This window comes from Meriones unguiculatus, chromosome 1 (assembly GCF_030254825.1).
Source record: "Meriones unguiculatus strain TT.TT164.6M chromosome 1, Bangor_MerUng_6.1, whole genome shotgun sequence".
NCBI lineage: Eukaryota > Metazoa > Chordata > Mammalia > Rodentia > Muridae > Meriones > Meriones unguiculatus.
In genome coordinates, this window is record NC_083349.1 from 2053414 (window position 1) to 2080118 (window position 26705).

General features: G+C 45.1%; 1 protein-coding gene and 1 pseudogene across 1 annotated transcript; both read right to left on the reverse strand.

The window, feature by feature from the left end:
• Positions 1–12608: 12608 nt before the first annotated feature.
• Positions 12609–13604, reverse strand: LOC132655251 (olfactory receptor 13C7-like; annotated as a pseudogene).
• Positions 13605–23877: 10273 nt separating this feature from the next.
• LOC110540160 (olfactory receptor 13C7-like) lies at positions 23878–24834 on the reverse strand. Its single transcript, XM_060387772.1, has one exon. It carries the CDS (start codon positions 24832–24834, stop codon positions 23878–23880), a length of 957 nt encoding a protein of 318 aa, XP_060243755.1.
• Between the last annotated feature and the right edge of the window lie 1871 nt (positions 24835–26705).

A 26705-nucleotide genomic window follows, 5' to 3' on the forward strand; every position in this document is an offset into this window, starting at 1 on the left:
GAATAATCTGAGAAGCATTGATTGTAGTTCTTTAATTGTCATGAGGACCAGGTGTGTGGTGCACACCTTTAATCTTAGCATTCAGGAGGCAAAGGCAAGGGGTTACAGGCCAGCCAAAACTATATAGTGAGACCCTATCTCCAATAACAATAATAATAGAGAGAACAACAAGATGGCGGCTGCAGGAGAACACTGTGTCTGAGGAACAGGAAAGCACTGGTTTGCACAGCGATCAGGAGACTGTACTTAGGGACCTAAACACCAGCATTTTGTGATTGCCAAGTCAGAGGAAAAGCTACGGTGTGGAAAATAATTGTGACCGACCTCAGGTTACCCAGGCAGTATCTGGTAAAGGTCCTGGGGACCTGCACCCAAGATCAGGCCACACTGCCTCCTGCAGCACCTTCAGCCACCATCCAGGACTGGGACACACATCCTCTGGCCCAGAAGGCCAGCCCAGATCAGAGTGCAACTCCTCCGGACCACAACAGTGCCCACGGCCGCCATCCCAGATCAGGGTTCACAGCCTGCAGACCAGAGCGGCACCCTCAGCCGCCATCTCAAACTTGGGCACACAGTCTCCCAGCTCAGAGCAGAGCAATCAGGCTCTGGCCCAGAGACTTGCTGGGCACTCCTCTCACCTTCCCAGACAGAACTGTATGCCCGAGGGTACTGGACTGAGTTTCCCTGTTGGGAGAAAACCCCACAGCTAGTGAATCAGCAATTTCTTCAAGAAGAGTGTACCTGGAAAACAGTATAACAACAGCAGCAGCTCACTAAATTCAGAACAAGAAACTCAGCAGCAGGGCAGCTGTCTTGAGGACTTCTACATGTGAGAGGACAGCCCCCATGACTAACAAAGACCACAGCTACTACTCAGGTCTATACGCCTGAGGTGAGCAGTGGCAATTCCTGAGAAACATTGGCCATATAGTGACCATACCCAAAAAGCAGAGATTTTTCTCCTTCAAGAAAAATCATCTTCCTGCCAAGGGGATTCACCCTACCTCAGGATTCCAGGAAGCACCAGAAACTAACAGCCAACACCTAAAAGAACCCAATGGGTAGAGGTCAGCATAAAAGCTCAACCAACAAAAGACAGAGCAATATGGCATCTCCAGAACCCAGCCATCCAGGGGCAAGCAGCCCTGGACACCCCAGCATAACTGAAATTCAAGAAGATGACCTTACATCTATGCTGCTGAAGAGGATAAGAAGGGAAACAAATAAAATACATGAAAAATTAAAGGAAGATAAAATCAAACAGATCATGACTATCCATAAAGAAATGGAGAAAGTTAAAGAGAAGCAGATTATGGCCATCTGTGAAGAAATACAGGAAGATGCAGCCAAACAGTTTGTGGCCTTCAGAGAAGAAATAATTAAATCACTGAAAGAAAGAAAAGAAACAGAGTTGAAGGAACTAAAAGAAAAACAGGAGAGTACAATCAGACAGGTGAAGGAAATAAACAAAACAACTCAAGATCGGATGATAGAATTGGAAAAATTAAAGAAAACACAAATGGTGTAAATCATGGAGAGGAAGAATTTAGGGAAGAAAACAGGAACTACAGAGGTAAGCATAACCAACAGACTACAAGAGATGGAAGAAAGAATATCAGGTGTAGAAGATACAATGGAAGAAATCCATGTATCCATCAAAGAAAATGTTAAATCCAAAAAATTCCTGACACAGATCATCCAAGAAATCCAAGACAATATGAAAAGACAAAACCTAAGAATAATAGGAATAGAGGAAAAAGGAGATTCCCTCCTCCAAGGCCCAGAAAATATCTTCAAGAAAATCATAGAAGAAAATTTCCCCAACTTAAAGGAGAGGCCTATAAGATTAGAGGAGGCTTACAGAACACCTAATAAATTAGACCAGAAAAGAAAATCCTCCTACCACATAATAATCAAAACAGTAAGTATACAGAACAAAGAAGAAATACTGAAAGCTGTAAGGGGAAAAGGCCAAGTAACATATAATTGCAAACCCATCAGAATCACATCTGACTTCTCAACAGAGACTATGAAAACAAGAAGGGCCTGGACTGATATAATGCAGACCCTAAGAGAACACAGATGTCAGCCCAGGCTATTATATCCAGCAAAACTCTCAGTCATCATAGATGGAGAAAACAAGATATTCAATGACAAAAACAAATTCAAACAAAACCTACCCACAAATCCAGCATTACAGAAGAGACTAGAAGGAAAAATAGAACCCAGGAAAACTACCGACACTCAGGAAAACACAGGAAACAAATCACCTCACTATAGCAAAACCAAAAGTAGCCAAACACGCAAACACACTACCATAGCCAACAGCAAAATCAAAGCATCTAACGGTCACTGGTCATTAATCTCCCTTAACATCAATGGACTCAACTCTCCAATAAAAAGACACAGACTAACAGAATGGATACGTAAACAAGACCCAACAATCTGTTGCATACAAGAAACACACCTATGTCACAAAGATAGACATTACCTGAGAGTAAAGGGCTGGAAGACGGTTTTCCAATGGACCCAAGAAGCAAGCAGGAGTAGCCATTCTAATATCTGATAAAATAGACTTTCAACCAAAATTAATCAAAAGAGATGGGGAAGGTCATTTCATACTCATCAAAGGAAAACTCCACCAAGAAGACACCACACTTCTGAACATATATGCCCCAAACACAAGAGCACTCACATTTGTAAAAGAAACATTAATAAAACTGAAACCACACATAAATCCTCACACATTAATAGTGGGAGACTTCAACACCCCACTCTCAACAAAGGACAGGTCAACAAACCAGAAGTTAAACAAAGAAACAATGACTCTAACAAAGGTCATGAATCAAACGGACCTAACAGATGTCTACAGAACCTTTCACCCAAACACAAAAAAAATTTACCTTCTTCTCAGCACCTCATAGAACATTCTCCAAAATAGTTGGTCACAAAACGAGTCTCAACCGATACAAAAAGATTGAAATAATCTCACGTATCCTATCTGATCACCATGGGATAAAGCTGGATCTCAACGACAACAGAAATAACAAAAAGCCTACACACACATGGAAATTAAACAACTTGCTACTCAATGACAGTTGGCTCAGGGAAGAAATAAAGAAAGAAATTAAAGTATTCCTAGAATACAATGAAAATGAAGGCACAACATGCCCAAACTTGTGGGACACAATGAAAGCAGTGCTAAGAAGAAAGTTCATAGCACTAAGTGTCTTCAAGAAGAAATTCGAAACCTCTCATTCCAGCGACTTAATGGCTCACCTAAAAGCCTTAGAAAAAAAAGAAGCAGACACACCAAAGAGGAGTAGACGACTGGAAATAATCAAACTCAGGGCTGAAATCAATAAATTGGAAACAAATAAAACAATTCAAAGAATCAATGAAACCAAGAGCTGGTTCTTTGAGAAAATCAACAAGATAGACAAACCCTTAGCCAAACTAACTGAACAGCAAAGAGACACTATCCAAATCAACAAAATCAGAAATGAAAAAATGAACAGTGATGCAAAAATACTCAACAAAATACTTGCAAATCGAATACAAGAACACATAACAACAGACACTGAGGAAACCGAAACAATTGTTAGGACTTACTTCAAAGGTCTATATGCCACAAAATTTGAAAATCTAAATGAAATGGACAATTTTCTTGATCGATTCCACTTACCAAAGCTGAATCAAGAACAGGTAAATCAACTAAATAGTCCTATATTCATTAAGAAAATAGAAGTGGTCATCAAAAGTCTCCCATCCAACAAAAGCTCAGGAACAGATGTTATCAGCGCAGAATTCTACCAGACCTTCAAAGAAGAGCTAACTCCAATTCTCTTCAAACTATTTCACAAAATAGAAACAAAAGGAACACTACCAAACTCTTTCTATGAAGCCACAGTCACCTTGGTACCTAAACCTCACAAAGATGCAACAAAGAGAATTTCAGGCCAATCTCCCTTATGAACAGTGATGCAAAAATACTCAACAAAATACTTGCAAATCGAATACAAGAACACATCAAAGATATCATCCACTAAGACCAAGTAGGCTTCATCCAAGGTATGCAGGGGTGGTTCAATATACGGAACTCCATCAATGTGATCCACCATATTAACAAACTGAAAGAAAAAAAAACACATAATAAACTCCTTAGATGCTGAAAAAGCATTTGACAAAATCCAACATCTATTCATGTTTAAAGTATTGGAGAGATCAGGGAAACAAAGCACATATGTAAATGCTACTCCCACTCCAGCATCGTCAGTGTAGCATATCAATAGGTTGTACTACTAGACAGGAGATACATTTTCTTCAGGAATACGCTCCCTGGAGGTCATTAGCAATGTGTCCCTCCGGCCACCTAAGCCAAAAAGATGTATTCTGAGATTTCTACGCTTTCTCGGTTGCGGTTGTGGGGTTAGATTTATGAGCCTTTTGATCTTTCTCTACGATTCTTGAAACAGCACAATTAACTATTCAAGAAAACATATCTTTGATACACTACTAAAAGCTTAAACAAGAATAGAATAAAAGAAAAATAATCTTAAGAGAAGTAATGAATCAGATTCAGTGTCAGGAAGCATTACAAGAATAGAAAAAGAAATAGTGGACTCCTCTTTAGGGAAAGAGAGCATGGGAAAGTACAGCTGGCTCGAGCCTGTTCCCCTTGGCGTCTATCTCTAAGGAGGATCATCAATTTTTAGCAAGACATATGGGAGGATGGTTAACAAAGGTGTATTTGGATTTTGACACAAAGAAAGATTTTGGCAGATATCTGACTTAGCTCCTGACTTTCCTCTTCATTGGTTAGCAATAATGAAACTGCAGTTTGAGGTTTCTTTTCCTTTCTCTGCTTTGATCAAAAGTTTTCAGGCCAAGATCTCTTGTGGGCACTGCCCTATGCTAAAATGTAAACTTTGTATTCTTGGTAAAAGTCTGAGTGTTCTGGAAAGTATGCCAACTTTAAGGTGTTCCCCTATGTAATTACTATAAAATTATTAGCCTGACTTCAGTAAAATTGCAGCAGAGCGGGATACAGCTGGGATACAGAATTAACAAAATGTAACTAATAAGAAAATTAAAATTAAAAAATAAAAATAAATTTCAGCAGAGTCAAAAGTATTATGGTGTCGTCTCTGACTATCATTCCCTGAAACCGTGCCTTCCTGATATCCAAAAACCCTGATTCTCCTGCAGTTGTGGGACCCGGCTGGGTCAGTCCGTGGCATCTAAACATAGTACAGGCAATATACAGCAAGCCTATAGCCAACATCAAACTAAATGAAGAGAAACTGAAAGCAATCCCCCTGATTTCAGGGACAAGGCAGGGCTGCCCACTCTCTCCATATCTCTTCAAGTTCTGGAAGTCCTTGCTACAGCAATAAGACAATTGAAGGAAATAAAGGGGATACAAATTGAAAAGGAAGAAGTCAAAGTATCACTATTTGCAGATGATATGATAGTATACATGAGTGACCCCAAAAATTCTACCAGGGAACTTCTACAGCTGATAAACAACTTCAGCAAAGCGGCAGGTTACAAAATTAACTAAAAAAAAAAAAATCAGTAGCCCTCCTGTATACAAAAGAGAAAAGGGCTGAGAAAGAAATTGAGGAAACAACACCCTTCAGAATAGCCACAAAAGACATAAAGTACATTGGTGTAACCCTAACTAAGCAAGTCACGGACTTCTATGAAAAAAATTTCAAGTCTCTGAAGAAAGAATTAGAAGAAGATATCAGAAGATGGAAAGATCACCCATGCTCATGGCTTGGCAGGATTAACATAGTAAAAGTGGCCATCTTACCAAAAGCAATCTACAGATTTAATGCAATGCCCAACAAATCACCAACACAATTCTTTACAGACCTGGAAAGAAAAATTTTCAACTTCATATAGAATAACAAGAAACCCAGAATTGCTAAAACAATCCTCTACAATAAAAGATCTTCTGGAGGTATCTCCATCCCTGATATCAAGCTGTACGACAGAGCAACAGTTTTAAAAACTGCATGGTACTTGGCTAGAAACAGGATGGTGGAACAATGGAACTGAACAGAAGACCCAGAAATAAATCCACACACTTATGGACACCTGATCTTTGACAAAGATGCCAAAACCATACAATGGAAAAAAATAGCATCTTCAACAAATGGTGCTGGTCTAACTCGATATCTACATGTAGAAAAATGCAAATAGATCCATGCTTATCACCCTGCACAAAACTAAAGTCCAAGTGGATCAAAGACCTCAACATAAAATCAGACACATTAAATCGGTTAGAAGAAAAAGAGGGGAAGACCCTAGAACTCATTGGTACAGGAGACAAGTTCCTGAACAGAACACCAACAGCACAGGCTCTAAGATCAACAATCAATAGATAGGACCTCATGAAACTGAAAAGCTTCTGTAAAGGGAAAGACACCATCCTCAAAACAAAACGACTACCTACAGATTGGGAAAGAATCTTCACTAACCATTTATCTGACAGAGGGCTAATATCCAGTATATATAAAGAACTAAAGAAGTTGAAAAGCAGCAAAGCAAGTAATCCAATTAAAAAATGGGGAACAGAGCTAAACAGAGAATTCTCAAGAAAGGAATATCAAATGGCAGAAAAACACTTAAAGAAATGCTCAACCTCATTAGCCATCAGGGAAATGAAAATCAAAACAACCCTGAGATTTCACCTTACATCCATCAGAATGGCCAAGTGACAACACATCAAAACGTCTAGTGACAACACATGCTGGAGAGGTTGTGGAGAAAGGGGAACCCTCCTCCACTGCTGGTGGGAATGTAAACTGGTACCACCACTCTGGAAATCAATCTGGCACTTTCTCAGACATCAAGGAATACTGCTTCCTCAAGATTCAGCTCCTAGGCATACCACTCCTAGGCATATATCCAAAAGAGGCTCAGGTACACATGAGGACATTTGCTCAACCATGTTTGTAGCAGCTTTATTTGTAATAGCCAGAAGCTGGAAACAACCCAGATGCCCCTCAACTGAAGAATGGATACAGAAATTGTGGTACATCTACACAATGGAATATTACTCAGAATGAAAAACAAGGAAATCATGAAATTTGCAGGTAAATGGTGGGATCTGGGAAGGATCATCCTGAGTGAGCTATCCCAGAAGCAGAAAGACACACACGGTATATACTCACTCATATAGACATATAACATAGGATAAACCTACTAAAATCTGTATATCTAAAGAAACTAATCAAGAGGGAGGACTCTGGCTAAAATGCTCAATCCCCACTCTGAAAGGCAAAGAGGATGGACACCAGAAGAAGAAGAAAACAGGAAACAAGTTAGGAGCCTCCCACAGAGGGCCTTTGAAAGGCTCTGCCCTGCAGACTATCAAAGCAGATGTTGATATTATGGCCAAACTTTGGGCAGAATTCAGGGAGTCTTATTAAAGAAGTGGGAAATAATAGTAAGATATGGAGAGGACAGGAGCTCCACAAGGAGAGCAACAGAACCGAAAAATTTGAACACACGGGTCTTTTCTGAGACTCATACTCCAACCAAGTGCCATGCATGGAGATAACCTAGAACACCTGCACAGATGTAGCACATGGCAGTTCAGTGTCCAATTGGGTTCCATAGTAATGGGAAGAGGGACAGCCTCTTACATAAACTGATTGGCCTGCTCTTTGATCACCACCCCCTGAGGGGGAGTAGCCTTACCAGTCCACAGAGGAAGACGATGCAGCCACTCCTGATGAGACCTAACAGACTAGGATCAGAAGGAAGAAAAAGAAACCTTCCCCTACCAGTGGACTTGGGGAGGGACATGTGTGGAGAAGGAGGAGGAAGGGAGGGATTGGGAGGGGAAGAGGGAGGGAACTAGAGGGGGGATACAAAGTAAATAAAGTAAATTAAAAAAATAATAATAATGAAAAGAAAGAAAGGAGGAAGGAAACAAAACAAATCAAATGAAGGTCTGCAAACATCTGTTTGTGAATTCATTTGAGGTTTTTCATTTGAGATTTAAAATTTCTATTTCTTTTTTTTTTTTCAATGCAGTTTATTCAGGAACCTTGAACAATCATCAGACGCTGGGGAAAGCCAGCCCACAGCTTAAATAGCCTCTGGGTAGCCAACCCCAGCGTGCCATGTGGGCAATGCAGATAGGTCCACATACATGGAAGCAAGCCAGATCCTCAGCCTTAGCCAAATGTGGAGTTGTTTGTGACAGAGAGCACTCACCATCGGGAAGGTGGAAGGCGGAAACCAGCTCCATCTTTAAGGCGCGGCATTACACAGCTCTCTACAGTTCCCCCTTTTTGTTTTAGACGCATCAGGCAAGAGTAGAGGTCTGATCTCTGATATTAGAAATAAATTGGGACTTTGTACTGATGTTCATTTAGGTGTCATCCACCCAAAGAGCATCAGACCCGTCCGATACCTTTTTCTCAGAGGCGGGACCTGGGGCATCAACCCGCATGCAATCAGACTTGCTCTTCTCTGGGTCGAAAGCAGCTGACCCTGAGTGCAGTGCTTAGCCTCGCATCCTGAGCGTAACATTTTAGCTTTTTATGGTAGCCAACCATGCTTGGGGAGACTGTCCTGCTTCAATGGCTGTAAAGGCCTGAATGGTCATGGCTGCATTACGCTGTTGTGAGACTCTAATCTTGCATATACACCACAGGCAAACCAAGGAGACCAACACCAGAAGGCCTGCTAACGCTCCCATGCCCGCCCATTCCTTCAGATGATTCATGGCTGCAGCAATCCATGGTGATAATCCTGTGGCTAGTCCTGCGTCCACTCTGGTAGAATTTACTGTGATAATGGCCACTCTCAGCTGCTCCATCGTAGTATCGAATTCTCCAGTCCAATTACCTAAAATATAGCTAGACAATTGTTTAGACAGATTTGCAGCACAGGAAAAATTCTCATGTTGTATGCTAGTGACACAAAGTCCAGCATACTTTCATTGACAGCCCAGTTGAGCCATTTGCCATAGGGTATCAATTTGCTCCTGCATGAGGTCAATCCTCTGATTGAACACCATCAAGCCTCCTTTTAGTTGAGCATTAATTCCTTTTTGTACATCTAAGGCATGAGCTACATTGGCTAAAAGATTATTCAGGGTCTGAGCAGTCTGCACAGTATGACTCATGGCTAATGCCACGGTGGTAGCTCCAATAGCCGCCAATGAGATCGCAGTAACAGTGGCGGCTATAGTTCCAAGATCCCTTTTCTGTCTGAAGAGAGTCATAGTGTGAGGGGCATCAATGGGCACAGGCACCCAGCGAGGCATGCGAGTAACCAGGGCATACCTAAATTCACTAGCATTCCAGCATTGGGCAAAAAAGCAAGCAAGTATCATCACCACAATTACTTGGCTCTATCTGGCTAATAATGAATAAAAATGGGGGATATAAACAAACAGGTGTGGGCTTATAGGAAATATTATGAGAAGCCTTAACCCCCTCGTTGAAACATCTTGCATCAGTTCTAGAACTAGCAGTGGTGGAGTCCGAGGTCTGAGTAGGTTCAGGAGACCATTGCCCCCAGGGGCGAGACATGCTCCATGTAAATTGACTAACTCCATGTTTTGCTCCACTTTTGAAAGTCATTTAAGGTTCTTAAATTATTTCCCCCCCTTTTTTTTAAATTTTTCCTCAATTACACTTTATTCATTTTGCATCCCCCTATATAAAATTTCTATTTCCTTCTCATTTTTTTTTTGTTAAAAATATATTTAACTTAGTTATCTCATTATGATTTAATGTTGTTAGGTCATACGCATCCAGAAATTTATCCATTTCTTTTAGACTTCTCAGGTTTTAAGGTATGTCCTTAGGCTCTTCTGAACCTTGGTCGTACCTGTTGTAATGAGTCCCCTTTCATCTCCAGCTTTATGAATTTGATCTTCTCTCTCTTTTGGTTAATTTGTCTAAAGAACACGCTTTTTCACTGACTATTTCTATTTTGTTACTTTCTAGCCTGACAAAACATTGGGGTTGATCTGGAGCTCTATGTATTAATGTTAATTACTTGTCCCCAAGATCCTTACGGGCAAATTCTCACATATCCAATATGACATGGTGTAAACTTTGCCTTCCAAATTGTCCCTGAGTGGCAAATAAAGTTGCCTAGTACCTTTTTTACCAGGAGAGAGGTAGGCAGATCCAAGGTCACGGGCTCTTGAGGGAGAGAGACCACAAAGAGGAGAGAGAAAGGAGAAAGAAGAGAACTGGAGCAGTTTGCTCTGAGGACAGGCCTGACGAGGCAGGGACAGCCCAAGTGGAACACGTGCAGGTCTTGGGGGTTTGGGATGGGAAGCAGACAGGATGGCTTAGAGGGCAAACATTTGCCCAGGCACAGTGCATTAGGGCTCATTAAAAATCTAGCAAGTTTCTGTGTCTTTTATGTATAAAATATCAGTTAAGGAATAACTGCCACTGTATTAATAACCAGCTTATTATTAATAGAATATTAATTCCAAAACAGTATTATTTGTTTACAGCCTGATGCTGCTGTGTTTGATTTATTTTCGTCTTGCAAAGTCCCTGTAGCGCAGTATTTAGTTATTAACCTGAGACCTCTATGATATGCCCTTCTGCTATGAACATTTCTCAGCATCTCTTTCATTGTATCTCATAGGCTTTGAGATGCTGTGTCTTCCCTGTCATTCCAATCTAGGATTCATAAATGTTTTCCTTCTTGATTTTTTTCAGTAATCTCTTCATTATTCACAGAGTATTCTTTAATCTGTGAGCTTGTGGAATTTTTTCTGTTGAGCTCTAGCTTTAACCCATAATAGTCACGTAGAATATTAGAAGTTCAGTTTTCCTGTACCTATTAAGACTTCCTTTGTGACCATATAGACTTCCAAATGGACCATAAAATATGATCTGTTTTAGAGAAAGTTTCTCGGAGTTTGAGAAGAATGTGTCCTCTGAAGTGTTTGGATAGAATCTTGTCTCAAAACCCAAAAACAAACCAAATAGAAAAAGAAAAATGGTACATGCATGTGTTTCTGTGTGTGCACACACATGTGTGTGCGTACATAGATCTTTTAAAAGTCTAACTGAACTTAATATATTTATTTCTAAGTTTTTGTAACAGTTCAGGTCTGGTCCAGCCTCTTCTGTTCTTATCTTCATCTTCTGTCTTGAGTTTGGATTATTTCTTCCTGAAGTGATTGGTACAAGTCACCCTGTCTGGCACATTTCTATAGTCTCAGCTCTTGGAAGTCTGAGGTCATCCTGGGCTCCAGCGCAGGCTCCTGCCAGTAATGACAATGATGGTACTAGCACACTAGAAAGACAACCTAAGCCTGCAGCTTACTTTGTGGCTTTGTTTTAATAATAAATTCAACTAGTTTAATAGGCATAGAGTTGTTTAAATTTCCTATATCCTCTTTTAATGGTTTTGTAAACTATTTTTCAGAGAACTTGTGCATGTCATTTAAATCGTCAAATTCTTTTCTGTAATGTATAACATTCTTTTATTTTTATCATTTTGATATCTGTAAGCCAGTGACCCTTCTTTCACTCTTGATTTGGATAGTTCACATACTTTCTATCAGTCATCTGTCTTTCTGTCCATCTACCCTCTTTCTATCGCAATTTGAGTCCTGCTGAGGATTTATCAACTTTGTTGTCATCTATACTATCTCTTTGAGCTTGTTAATGTTTTCATTGCTGTTTTTCCATTTCATTATATTTGTTCATGTTATAATTTTCTTTTTCCTACATTATATTTATTTATTTTTCTAACAATGTAAGGTGAAAATTTAGGTCATAAATTCTGGCATATATTTAAAACTTTAACATTCCATTTGAACTCTGTTTTAGAAGTATCAAAGATTTTTAATATTTGAGAATTTCATTAAAAACCGAGTATACTGTATTTGCATCATATCTCCCTCTCCACCCTCCAACTCCTCCTTTCCTCCCCTCTTGCATTCATGACCCCCTTTTCTTGATATATGTTACCACTGGATAAACATCTGAAGCATAAAAGAGGAAAAGAAAAAGCTCAGACATAAAAATAAATACATATTCTATTGTCTGAAATTTCTAGAGAAGAGAAAACTTTCTAGAAATTACTTAGGAGTTCCATGGGTTGGAGGTGGGCCCTGACTGTAGAAGGGTTTGGAGGTGATGGACACATTCTAAACCTGGAGGGGACTGTGCATTCCAGACCAGCTGGGTCCACATAGCAAGACTGTGTAAATCAAAATAAAATAAAAAGTGAGTTTTTCTTATAAGTGTCTTCCCAATAGGACAGTGAACAACAACAACAAAAACCAAAACTAGTACACATATCCCAACTAGTCTTTACTGATAAAGAGAGAAGTAGATTTTCCACAAAGTTTTTATTGATTATTATGTCGGCACACAAAGAAGGTTTAATTTTCATAGTCACCTTTTCTTGGTTCTAGGCCATTTTGTACAGCCAGACTTTACTCTAAAGAGTTGATGGTCCAGCCTCAGTCACTCAAAAAGAACTCAGTCCAAGCTGATCTTTAGGACCCTTGAGCAAATCTATGCTTGCTAAGTGGTCATTCCCAGTAGAGCCCAGATGTGCACAGAACTAGGAAATAACCCACTTCCTCACTATCACTGAATGAAGCATTTCTGACCCAGCAGATTCTTCACAGCCATCTTCACATCCTTGTTCCTCAGGCTGTAGATGATGGGGTTCAACATGGGGGTCAACACTCCATAAAATAAGGAGATGAGCTTGTCCTCAAGGTACTGCTTGTCTGCCCCCAGTGGGTCCTTGGACTTGGGCTTCCCATACATGAAGAGGATGGTGCCATAGAAGATGACCACCACAGTGAGGTGGGCAGAGCAGGTGGAGAAGGCCTTCTTCCTGCCCTCAGCTGAGGGGATCCTCAGGATGGTGGTGAGAATGAAGGTGTAGGAGACAAAGATGAAGAGAACTGGCACACCAAGGAAGATCACATTGGCCACCCCCATGCTGATGACATTGATGGAGATGTCAGCACAGGCCAGCTTTAAGACTGCCAGGATCTCACAGGTGAAGTGATTAATGACATTGTCCCCACAGAAGGGCAGCTGTATAGCCAGGGAGATCTGCACCAAGGAATTGGCACCTCCAGCCACTCAGGAGCCGGCAGCCATGGGCACATAGGCAGCCTTGCTCATGACCACGGGGTACCTAAGGGGGTTGCAGATGGCCACATAACGATCAAACGCCATCATGCCCAGGAGCACACACTTCGTGGCTCCCATGGCGAAAGAGAGAAACATCTGCACACAAAGAAGATTTAATTTTCATAGTCACCTTTTCTTGGTTCTAGGCCAAGAGAAGGAGATGGTCTTCCTGGGAGTGAGAAAACCATCCAGGACCAGGGGGATGGAGGACGTGGTGTAGCAGATGTCCAGGAAGGAGAGGTTCCCCAGGAAGAAGTACATGGGCGTGTGCAGGTGAGGGTCGAGGATGGTCACCAGGATGAGGACCCCATTGCCCAGCAGGATCACCAGGTACATCAGCAAGATGAGCACAAAGAAGGTTTTCTCCAGCTTTGGGTGATCTGACAACCCCAGCAAGACAAACTCAGCTACGGTGGACTGGTTGGCCACTTCCATTTCTCCCGCTCTCTTCCCCTCTCAAGAAAACAAGAGGGCAAGCACTTGTTAGTAGGATCAGCATGTGATATGCCATATCGTGTATTAACGTAATATTAAATTTGCCCTTTCACATGTAAAATCAGTGTTGAAGGGTTGAAATTCACCATTAGGTTCCCTGTGAGGTCAGGATCCACTTGTTCAAGCAGAAACAGCCCCTGAGAGAAGCCTAGCCAACTGTGATATACGGAGGAGCACGGTATGCCCGGCCAGTGGAGCCGACACGCCCACAGGAAGGGTCGTGTATCTTTATGCATACAGGACTACTTGAAAACCACAAAAGAGGAACGTTGAGGGGAGGGACACGGACTCCTCTGGTCACCCCTGCTTGTCCCAGAACCATTCCTGCTCTCTGTCACTTAGTCCTGTCAGTATTGGCCTCATCTCTCTCACTGTTCTAGCTCCAGTTCTGGGCCCTTACAATAATATAATGATGATAACTTAGCTCCACAGAGAGACAATATGGTGGGCAGAGGCCAGGCGCATTAGAGTCTAGCCAGAATTTCTAATTGTTGCCAGCTGCCTGGCTTGTCTTTGATTATCGTGATTTTGATGGGTGCTGGCCCTGGTTGCGTTCAATAGTCTGTGGGCTCCTGGGCATGGTGAGGACTAGGCATGGTGAGGACTGGGAATGGGTGGACTGAGCATGGTGGCCCTGACAGAAGCACAGCCATGTCTGCTCCACACCCATGAAGGACAAGTGTCTCTTATGCCTTCCTGTGTACTCCTTGTGCCTGATCCCTGTGCTTTGGGGCTGCTTTCTTCGGAGCTGTTTGCAGCTTCTAACTCAGACCCTTGTGGTAAAGCCACTACAGGGTTGTAACACGTTCTCCAAAGCAAGAAGACAATTCCACCCAGGCGTACAGAGGCCTCTCGAGAGAAGGAACCACATGCAGAACATGCAGGGACAGCAGAACCTCAGACCTGTGCACTAGGGGAGCCTAAAGCCTTGACCGCTCAAGGTAAAGATTAGGAAACAGGCCAGAGAGATGGCTCCGTAGCCAAGCCGGACAATCCAAGGTCAATTTCTGGGACCCAAAAGATGGAATGAGAGCATCAGCTCCTTTAAGTGGTTCCCTGACCTCTACAGGGGCACTATGGTGTGTGTGTGTGTGTGTGTGTGTGTGTGTGTGTGTGTGTGTGTAAAAATAAATAAATGTTTTATAGTAACAGGGAGACTGAAGCTGTGAGAGGACCGCAGGCGAGGACAGGGCCACGTGGCTCTCCACTCTCCCCCGTGCTCTTTCTCTCATCACGTGTTTGTGTCTACAATTTGTGCCAGAATTTGTCTACTGAGGACAGGAAGGTCCAGGTACAAAGCTTTGGTCGTTCTCACTGTCCTAGGACATTCCCAAGCAGTAAATGTCTCACACCTTCCTCCAGGAAATTGTCCTTGTGGCTGAGTGGGGTGAGTGGGGCCTTGCTCCACACGCTGTGTCTTTGGCTTTTCCTCTGTCACTAGGGAAGATGGGTAAGAGAAACCAAATGCATTTTGGAGCTACCTCATGCAATTATTAGAGGAGATGAACTGTTAGGCATCAGAAATATCTGAAGAAAGGATGTTTTCAGAGACGTTAGAGCTGTGTGTAAGGTGTGAGCTGTGGCAGGAGCAGCACTGTGACAGGTGAGGTGGGCTGTGGCAGGTGAGGTGAGCTGTGGCAGGGACATCACTGTGGCAGGTGAGGTGGGCTGTGGCAGGAACAGCCCTGTGGCAGGTGAGGTGGGCTGTGGCAGGGTTGCCCTAACTACCTGTTCTTCCTCCACTGTGTCAGTCTTTCAGAAAAACCATTTCCCCATTGTTTTCAGCACCGACATCCCTCACATCTCTCATTCTTTCGTCAGGCAGCCTTGATGACAGAGAGTTTGCCTTGTACTGGGCAGAAAGCTTCTTCTGTTGCTGCTCCTCTGCAATGCCCCTCGTCATGCCCTATCTCTGCGCCAGCTGAGAGCCCTGAAGATGCTCCTTTTCATTTCTGAAGAACCCGGAGACATGGAAGCCACAGCCACATTCTAACATGGATTCCACCTCTCCTCGGATTCCCACCTGTGTTCCTCCTCTCACCTACCTGAAGAAGGTCTGGCCACAGGGAGAACCCTGCCTGTGTGCACTGGGCAGGCACCTCCATGGTGGGGAAGGGAGCTCACCCAGCAGAAGGTCTCCAGGCAAGGAGGATGCTGGAAGATCTCTGGCTTGGAAAAGGATAGTTTCAACTGCTTATATTGGTCTTGCCTGAGCCAGCCTTGTCTGTTGGCCTGAAAGACACAGGGAGTCTGTCTGTCTGTCTTGGGAGATAGCTGTCCAGTCAGAAGGCACAGCAAAAGAAAGGAATGTATCATCGGCTGGAGCTGGAGGGGCTCGCACTGTTCTCCAGATGCCCCTTCCCACTCGCAGTGAAGGGCCTCTTGCCAACTCCTACTGGAGCTCTGCCCAGCCTGTGTGCTCTATGCTTTCTGCCCTCTGCCCTTTACCCAGTGCTCCAGAGGGCCTACCACAAATCCTAGAAAAGTTTAGAGTTCTAGTTGTTTGGGAGCTATTCTTAATCCCAGAGGCAATTTAAAGTTTGCCGAAAGCCCCCTCAGGAATCGGCCTGTGCTCCATAAATCCAATTAGTCAATGGCAGACTGCTCTAGGTGAATGGGGACTCTTACTGTAAAGGGATGTTCCTTCAAAAGCACGTTCCTGCCCTGTGTCCCCTGCCTGCTGGCCTTCCTGGGAGTAGTGGCTGGACAATGGCCTAACGTGCTTTGACCACGAGAGGATGGTGGCTGGTCAGAGCTGAGACAGGCACACTGTTCAGCCGACGCTCCCACGCAGCTGGCTAAGTCTTGGGGTTACATTACCCCCTATCCCTGTGTCCCCACCTATCCTCCTGCGTGCTGTAGGCCCTGGGGTGGCTACCAAGGATTTGGAGATGAAAAGAAGCCCTTCCCACTTCAAGGAATGTGTGGACAAGCGGGCAGGAAGGGTTTGATTTACAGACAGACTCCTGTCAGCAGGGCCGTCACCTTTGGGGAATGCTGGAAGAGTTTGTAACAGAGCCCCCCCACCCCGCCATGTCCCGCTTAACTAACTCGCCCATCTCCTCTGCAGCGAGGTGGCCGGCCACCCCTGCCAGGCTGCAGGCTGTGACATGCACCTGCTCCTCCTAGCTGCAGGCAGCACAGAGAGGCCTCTTCAAGCTGACTGAGAAGCCTCAAGTCGCCTTAATCCAACTTCAACCATGCAGAGCCGAGCTGGGGAGAGGGTTTGGTCTGTAATAAACTTGCTTTGCAAGGCACACGACCTAGTTTGATCCTCAGAACCAATGTAGAACAGCCCGGCACGGTTGCTCACACTTGAGAGCTCAGTCCTCGGGAGGCGTAGACAGGAGGTCCATGGGCTGGCAGCCCTGAGCCTAGCCCACTTAGCACACTCACGTCAGTAAGGGAGCCTGTCTCAATGCTGAGGTGGACAGCATCCCCCAGGAGTGACCCAGAGTTTGTCCTCCAGCCGCCGTGTGTATGTGCACCACACACCTGTGTACACACTCAGCAAAGTATGCACACACATCCATACATATACACATGTGCACACATACATACACACATACATACACACACACATACACACAAACACATACATACATACAAACATACATACATACATACATACACACACAAACACATACATACATACAAACATACATACATACATACACACACAAACACATACATACACACATACATACATACATACATACACACATACATACATACACACATACATACATATACACATACAAACTCATATACATACATACATACACACATATACATACATATACACATACAAACTCATATACATACATACACCCATACATACAAAATTTTACTTAATAAATAAATTACACAGCCTGAGCTTAAAAGAGGGCAGAAAAGGTTAGTTTCATTTAAAAAAAAGAAAGAGAACCTTGAGTGGTTTGAACGGCTCCATTAAGGCCACGATGTCTAGAAATGCCTAAATGAGATTGCCAAGTAGCAGAAAGTAACCGAAATAGGAAAAGCTCAAAACTAGAAGAAAAACCACGTTCCCAAAGGGAGAGCCAGAGCGAAGGGTGCCAGCATGGGCAGTGGCCTCCTGCCCTCCTGGCAATGGGGCGGCCGTCAGTGCCACAGCAGGATGGGAACGGCCACGGCAACTGTGTCTGCTGGCTCGCTGCTGTCGGCGGCGGAGGGGAGGCACGGGTCCTCTCACTGTAGTCTCATCCTAAATACTGCGAGGCTCGCCTCCCTCACCCACATCGCCTTCAATAAAGTAAGGGTTACACTGGACTAAGTGTTATTAGTGTCCAACTCCAGGTTTTTTAAAGTGCGTGGTGATCGAGGTATGTGGCATTACTAGCCAGCGCATCATTCCCCGGGGACTGAAAAGAAGCTCCCCACTGTGGGAGTCCACGTACGTGCGTCCTGGAAAAGGGAAATTTATAGCAATGGGATTCAAATCGACAGCTCTCCAGAGCGGGGAGCAGGACTTTGTGATGGGTAAGCTTCTTAACTTGGCAGGATTATAATCACCATGCAAACAAGTACCTGCGCTCATCTGTGAAAAAATTTCCAAATTAGGTTAGTTCAAGTGGAAAGACCTCCAGTGGGGGTGGAGGCTGCCTGTGGGCTGAGGATCTGGACTGAAGGAAAGAAGGGGGAGAGCATTCTTCTCCCTCTGCATGCTGACCACACATGCCGGAAACCAGCTGCCTGCTCTCACTCCCCCACCCGCCATGATGGGCTGTTCCCACAAACTGAGCCACATGCATACACTTTGGAGCCCGAGGCGATAGGATTGTTAAGTTCCAGGCCAGCCTGGGCTATGTGGTGACACTCCAGCTCAAAAGAGACAGCAAAAAGCAATTCAGTAGTTTTTAGTATATTTGCCAGGTCGTGCAACCCTCCCCACGATGAACCTCCAGAACAGTTTGCACAGCTCAGAGGAATTCTGTACCTATTTGCCCAGCCTGCTGCTCCCTCCAGTCTCTGGCAATAGCCAACCCACTTTCTGTTTCCAGGCTTCCCTTTCTGTCGACATTTCTCATGCAGGGAAGCTCTCCAGTACCTGGATTCTCCTGACAGTGCTGCCTTCTGCTGTTCCTCGTGTTCTTCCATGTTTTTTCCTGGACCAGCACTTCATTTCTTCCTCTGAACAGAATTGCCTGAGGCCATGTCGGCATTCATTAGTTGGTTCACATACCGTTTTTATTGTTTTCGCCCTTCTTTAAAATTTTTCGTTTTATTTTATGAATTTATTTTATTGTTTACTTATTTTAAGGATTTATTTTGTTTGAGGCAATTGTTGAAATAAATTTTTGCCATCAAATGTTAGCTATACATTCTGGATGCCTGTCTAAAATTAGATGCTTCTTCACTCTGATGCTTTTGTGAAGGTCTTTGTGCTCCTACTCTTTAACAATCGTGTATGGATGTTTGTCTGCTGGTGTGGCTGTGTACCACATACATGCCTGCTGCCCTTGGAGGCTGGAAGAGGGCATCAGGTTCCCTGGAACTAGAGTTAAAAATGGCTGTGAGCCGTCATGCAGTGCTGAGACTAGAACCTGGGTCCTCTGGGTGCTCTTGACTGGTGACATATTTCCTCAGGGCTGGTGACAGGTGTGCAGCCCCTCCCTCCTCAGGGCTGGTGACAGGTGTGCAGCCCCTCCCTCCTCGGTGCGGGTGTGACAGGTGTGCAAGGCCCTGTCCCGGGTTACTGGTATATCTTTTCTGGAAAACATTCAGTCAAATCACTTGTCCATTTTAATGGATCCACAGAGATCCTAAGACTAAATTCCTTTTATCAGTCTGTAAACAATTTTGTTTATCTATAATTTCTTGCAGGAATATGATCTGTCTGGACGGTACCTCACTCTGGGGTTTCCCACACATGTTCTTTCTGGATCCCCTGGACCACACAGCCTCCCAATTTAATTCCTTCCTCCTCCCTTTCCTTCTTACTCTTCTGGAACTGTCTGAATCTCACCCGTGCACCCATACACTGTGGGTGATGGAGCCTAGGAAAGGTACCACAGCTGAAGAAACTGGTGCTCATTCAGCGGCCAGCAAGTGTCCATCGGTCCTCATACTAGAATAGGTTTGATTTGGGTTGTGAGCTCTCGACCTCAATGGCTTATATATTATTTTGCATCAGTCCTCCCAGGCCTCTGACAGTTTTCTCTCGGCCTCTCTCCCGGTGCTCCCTGGGCCTTGATGGTGAGGGTGGATGGAGAAGAATTTTGTTATGGTGACCCAAATGGCTCAAGGCTGAGATCTCATAGCCGTTTAGTCTCAGCACTTTGACCAGTCATAAGTCACCACCTGATCCATAAAGAAATTGAGTCAGATTTTATTTAAATATTTTTACTAAAGTTATCGTTGAATCTCACAAATCTACGTAAATCTGAACAATTGGTGACATTTAGCATATTAACAATGTGGTGCAAATCTCAACATACCCAGCTCTGAGGCATTTCCATCTGCTCCAAACACACTTCACAGTCCCTGCCTTATCCCTGGTCCCTGACAGAACCCATTTGTGTTCTGATTTTGCCACATTCACCGAGTTCCCACTGGACTGAACCAAACCTCTCAACGGCAATACAGAGCTACTCAACGGACCTGTGTGCATGAGAAAGATCTGAGTCATTGCCACCCATGATCATATGTGTAGAATGAGATGTGTTTTCTCTCAGGGGCATGCCAGCACTCTCAAACATGTACTGCTTTTATCGAAGGCGACTTCCTCTTAAGTGACATTGTACAAAGGTGTGGTGACTGCCTGAACAGGCACCATTCCTCCAAAGTCCCCTCCTGGGCTTTCATTTGCTATGAATGGGCAACCAAGCCAATCACAGATCTCCTCGGGATTTGTTAATTTGGAACTCTGAATCCCTGGATTATAGTTATAAAAAAGGCTGAAGCTATACTGAGTGCCTTCTGACAGCCTTATGGAAGATGACTATTTGAAGCAATGAAGCAGAGGTGGAAGGCCCAGGATGAAATGTTGGATTTACAGCAGGGTGGACCTTGAGGCCACGAGTAAACTCCTCGGGTACAGAGAGGCAAAGGCTACTCGGTCACTTGTCCATGTGTTGCCGGTAGATGTCAGGTTCATGCGAGTGGTGCCTTCGTGCCTGCTGCTGCGGCAGATACCTGGCAGAAGCATCCCAAGGGAGGAGACGTGTATTTTGGCTCATAGCTCACAGGGTCCGTCACGGCAGGAGGGGCTGCGTCCGGAGCAGCCAGGTTCACGGCAGGAGGCACGGGCAGCGTTTCTTGCATCTTACCAGATCAGAACCAGAAGCTGCCCTCACCCTCAGGTCCCATTCCCAGGACCCACTCTTACGGGACAGTCCCAAAGGTTCAACCTACCAAACAGGGCCACCAGCTGGGGAACAACTGTTTAGGGGCAGAGCCCGTAACAGAGTAGTGTGGTGGCCAGAGGCGGTGGCTGAGGGAATGCTGATCAGTTAGAAGAGACAGCACATCGTGCTGACCACGGCTAATGACAAGATACTGTGTGCCCAAAAGCTGCTTAGACAGCTCAATGTGGCCATTCTATGATGCACAGAAATACGCTGAACAACATGAGTATACAAGAACTGGTCGATTACTTTTCATAGGGGATCACCCCTTGTGATGTCTCCTGTGGAGAATTTGGACAAGTCATTTCTCCTAGAAGGAGGAGAAGGCAGGGAATGCTTGGACAGCATTCAATTTGTCTCCCTGTCTCTTTAGGCCACTGTTTGGTCACATAGGTCAATAAGATTACAGTTATATTTGGGCATCGTGGTGAGTACCTACAGCCCAGCACTCAGGATGTGGAGGCAGGAGGATGACAGTTCAGACCAGTCTGGGCTACATAACAAGAATAAAATAAAACAATGAGTTGGGACTAGCATGATGGCCCAGCGGGTAAACGTACCTGCTGCTAAGCCTGACAGCCTGAGTTCCACCTACCTGGGTCCCATGTAGCAGGGAGGATCAACTCCTACAGGCTGAATATCTGACCTCCACACATGCACCATGGCAGCTATCACACACACACACAATGGATATGTAAAATGTAAATAATGAATAAATAATACAGTCCTTTGTCCAAACTGGTTCAACTTTGGGTTCCTATAATTTATAACTAGACATTATTAACTAATTCAGTTTATCCAACAGAAGCAGGCTTGGTGCCATGATGGCCAGAGAGAACATAATAGGATATCCATTCTTTCAGTCAATAGGGAATCTGTCTGCAGCTTAGATCCCAATAAGGAAGTGGCTCTCTCTGCTATAGATGTGGGATTCATCCTCCCTGCTGCTGGCTTTATAGTCCAGCAGAAAATGGGAGGCGGAAGAAGGCGCTGGGCTGGTGAGTGAGCAACAAGATCTGGCCTCAGACAGAAGGAGCTTTGAGATAGAAGTCCAGAAGAGAAACTAGACTTTTGATATGATCTGCCAGGTCAAAGACCTTCAGCTGAGAATTTCCTCATCTGGGGCCAGAGAGCTGAGCATCAGTTAATATGGAATAAGCATGTGCCTTTGCATGGGGCCACACTGGTAGTGTTTCTCAGAATGAATGAAAACGGAGACGGGGAGGCAGGGAGGCAGCATCATGAGCTCTGGACTAGAGCTTTGGCTGTCAAAACAGCCGACAAACACTGGTCTTAAAGGAAAGCAGCGTGCGTTGCTAATAAAGACCCCAGCACTCTGCAGTCTCAATGATGGAAGCAGGAGCTACACGGGGAGTTTGAGGCCAGCCTGGGATACATGACACCCTTTTTCTAAAGAAGAACGGTTGGAGAGACGGCTCAGTGTCTAAGAACAAGTCCTGAGTTAGGGTCCCAGAACCCAGGCAGGTGGTTCTCAACGCTCAGCGGTCTGTAACGCCAGCTACAAGGAACAGAGTGCTTTCTCCTGGCTTCCTCTGCTTCCCCCACACACTCACGTGCTCTCGTGCACGCACACACACCATTTAAAAAATAAATTAAGTCTTAAAGAGACCCTGGTCCTAATAATTCCTTGAAGAGAAGAAGGGAGTTGGCATCAGAGTTTTCCACGCACCAGGGGCCACACTGCCACAGGAGAGATACACAGAGCTCTCCCAACAGTGCATGAATTCAGCTTGACCAAGGCTTTAGCATTTCTCTAAAGCCCGGGGATATGAGGCCCTGAAGCCCTCACACCGCTCAGGCCTCAAGCTGGAGGCAGCTTTCCTCTCTTGGAGGCGAGCATTTCCTCCACCTGGACTCTCAGAAGCCCGATTCTAAGGATGTGCACCACCTATAACACCTGTCTTCCAGCAAGGGGAGACAGGAAAGTTAAAGACAGCACTGAGCAAAGTCCCTGGGTATCTGAACGTGCTCCCTGTGCTGGTGTGGTGTCAGACTCCAGCTCGACCCTCGGGACAGAGGCAGGTGGACCTCTGTGTATGACAGGCCAGCTAGGGCTGTGCCCCAGACCCCTCCTTTAAAAAAAATAAAGGATTTAATTCAGCAAGGGCTTTTTAGTGACCAAGCGTTTTCTTCAAGCAAAGGGAAGCCATACATTTCTCTCTTTGGAAGCCAGCACAGGCGATGGCTGCGAAGGACACACACAGGTGACACACTGTGCACACACCTGTGCTGACACGGTTGTTTTGTGTCAAAGGCTGGCTTCCCCTGAAGCTGACTCTCAAGGAGAGATATTTGTGCAGGGTGCTTCCTGTGGGCGCTGTTGAAGGGAGCAGGGCTGAGCCGAGGGAGAACAGGAATGGCCACAGGGCGTGCTTGTGGCATGGCTTTTAGAGATACCCAGGAGGACTAAGCTTCATATTACCGTTGAGGGGCTCAAGGACATGGGCCCCCCTGAGAGTGTGATGCGGAGTGTGGCAGCTCTCCTTAGTAAGGGGCATTGCTGACACACCCAGTGGTGGGGCAATGCGGATTTCCTCTCTGCGCAGGAGTGGGAACCTGGACAGCGTCCATCCCACACTCTTAACCAACGCTTCTCCAGGTCCAGCATGTCTGTAGGTCCCTGGGAGAATCTTAAATGAAGATTCCCGGTGGCTTGGCTGTGGGCCTGGAGACTCATAAGCCCAACACCCCCCCCCCCAGGTGATGTTGACATCTCCATTCTTTGGACCACATTCTGATTAGCTCTAAGGCAACTTGTCCCTCACCTGGCATTGGCTTGCATTAAGAGCCATCAAAACATATGGGTAATGGGCTATATCCCTCCATCACTGAGCGAAGCATCTGTGGCTTGCCAGGTCCCTCACAGCCATCTTCACATCCTTGTTCCTCAGGCTGTAGATGATGGGGTTCAACATGGGGGTCAGAAGTCCATAGAAGAGGGAGATGAGCTTGTCTGCAAGGTCCTGCTTGTCTGCCCCTAGAGGGTCCTTGGACTTGGGCTTCCCATACATGAAGAGGATGGTGCCATAGAAGATGACCACCACAGTGAGGTGGGCAGAGCAGGTGGAGAAGGCCTTCTTCCTGCCCTCAGCTGAGGGGATCCTCAGGATGGTGGTGAGGATGAAGATGTAGGAGACAAAGATGAAGAGAACTGGCACACCAAGGAAGATCACATTGGCCACCCCCATGCTGATGACATTGATGGAGATGTCAGCACAGGCCAGCTTTAAGACTGCCAGGATCTCACAAATGAAGTGATTAATGACATTGTCCCCACAGAAGGGCAGCTGTACAGCCAGGGAGATCTGCACCAAGGAATTGGCACCTCCAGCCACCCAGGAGCCGGCAGCCATGGGCACATAGGCAGCCTTGCTCATGACCACGGGGTACCTAAGGGGGTTGCAGATGGCCACATAACGATCAAACGCCATCATGCCCAGGAGCACACACTCCGTGGCCCCCATGGCGAAAGAGAGAAACATCTGCACAGCACAGCCTGAGAAAGAGATTGTTTTCCTGGGAGTGAGAAAACCATCCAGGACCAGGGGGACGGAGGAGGTGGTGTAGCAGATGTCCAGGAAGGAGAGATTCCCCAGGAAGAAGTACATGGGCGTGTGCAGGTGAGGGTCGAGGATGGTCACCAGGATGAGGACCCCATTGCCCAGCAGGATCACCAGGTACATTGACAAGATGAGCACAAAAAATGTTTTCTCCAGTGTGGGATGGGCAGACAGACCCAACAGGACAAATTCTGTCACAGTAGATTGGTTGGATATTTCCATTTCAAACTCTGCCTTTTATCCCTAGGAATACTGAAGGTAGAAAATGCATGTATGCTCATTATTTGACTTGCTGGAGTCAGCACACAGTGGCTTTAAAATCATCCAAAAATGAGCCTCTGAGGCACGTACGACAGTTTAGACCTTTGAGCCCAGCACTCAGAGGCTGAGACAGGACAGCAAGTCTGAAGCCAGCATGGGCTACACAGTCAGGCCTTGTCCCAAAGCAAAGCAAAAACTTACCCTCTAAGATTCAACTGTAAAACCAAGCTATCTAAACGCCAACCTGTGTGGCAGACCTAGAAAAATGAATTAAAGTTAATGATGTAAAGGTTATCTATCTATCCACTAATATTACTACAGCTAAAGCAATGTCATGTGTTGATACATGCTGTCTCCTGAACTTTATAGGAAAGCAGACCCTGCGAGGAATGCTATGTGTCACGGAGTTGGAAACCTTGGCTGTTATAGCTCAGTGACCCTGGCAATTACGCAGCTTGTTGCCTATTCTTCTAAACTTGGTTCTTTCTCACCCACCAAGTTTAATTATAATTTTATTTCCTACATAGAGAATGTACTTGTTTGAAAACATAAAGTTTCCTACCTTCTTAGTGGACATATATACACATATACACAAACACATATACACAAACACATACACACACCATGTGCCACAGAGGCCAGAAGAGAGCATTGGATCCTTGTGAACTGGAGTGACAGGCAGTTGTGATCTGCCCAAGGTGGATGCTAAGAACCACACCTGGGTCCTCTGGAAAAGCAATTTGTACACTTCACCACTGAGCCCCTCTCCAGCCCCTGGCCTTACCTCTTAGTATCTGGCTAATACTCGTGTGTGTGTGTGTGTGTGTGTGTGTGTGTGTGTGTGTGTGTGTGTGTGTGGTTTGACTATCTTTCCTGCTTTTGGGAATTTCCAGAAGCCCCATCAGGGAGCCACACCCTCGTCTCCAGAAACGTCGTCTGGAGAGGAGCCCCATATTTTCCCCATGGCCATGCGCATCTACTTCGTAGCTGCTCTGAACATGGCTAGAGACAGAGAATTTCCTGAGGGTTGGAGCTTCCTCGTTTCCAGCTTCAGAAGGGTGGGGCCTCGAGTCACACCCACATCCAAACTGGAGAGAAAAAATTCAAGAAGTGAGGCCTTAGACTGTTCTTTCTCAGACACATGCACATGCAAACCTGTCTGCCTCAAGAAGCCAGCAGCTGCACCACAGATGGTCACAACTCTGCCTCCAAAGAGTCCCTGCACAGGACAGCCTCAGTGATGTGTGAGCCGGCTGCCTGGGGCTGCCTGGGGCTGCCTGGGGCTGCCTGGGGCTGCCTGGGGCTGCTCATACACTGACTTTAAGCACGGCACACGCCAGTGAACAGCACTTGGCAGGGAGAGGCAAGAAAATGTTCAAAGCCACCCAGAGACAGAGAGGGTTCCAGGCCAGGCAAGGCTAGGAAGACCCTGTCTCAAAAAGACTAGCTACGTAAATAAATAAATAAATAAATAAATAAATAAATAAATAAATAAATTTCTAAAAAACTAATTTTATTCTTCCATAAAGAAATATAAAAATTTCTGGAAAATTGATGAGTAGAAAAACATTAGTTTAAGCTCGGTACCATAAGTTTTTTTCCTATTTAAATACTAGCCTCTGATCGTTAAATATGCATGTCTGGCTGAGAGTAAGCACGAAGAAAGGCCAGGAAACCAAAAGGGGGCTCCTGAGACTGGGAAGGCCTGCCTTAAGGGAGGAGGCCTGGGGATAATGATAGATCAAAGTGGAGGAGGGGAAGGTGCAAGGCTGCAGCCCAGGAAGGGAGGGCAGAGTGGAAAGTGGTGAAGAAAATAACCAAAATGAAGAATG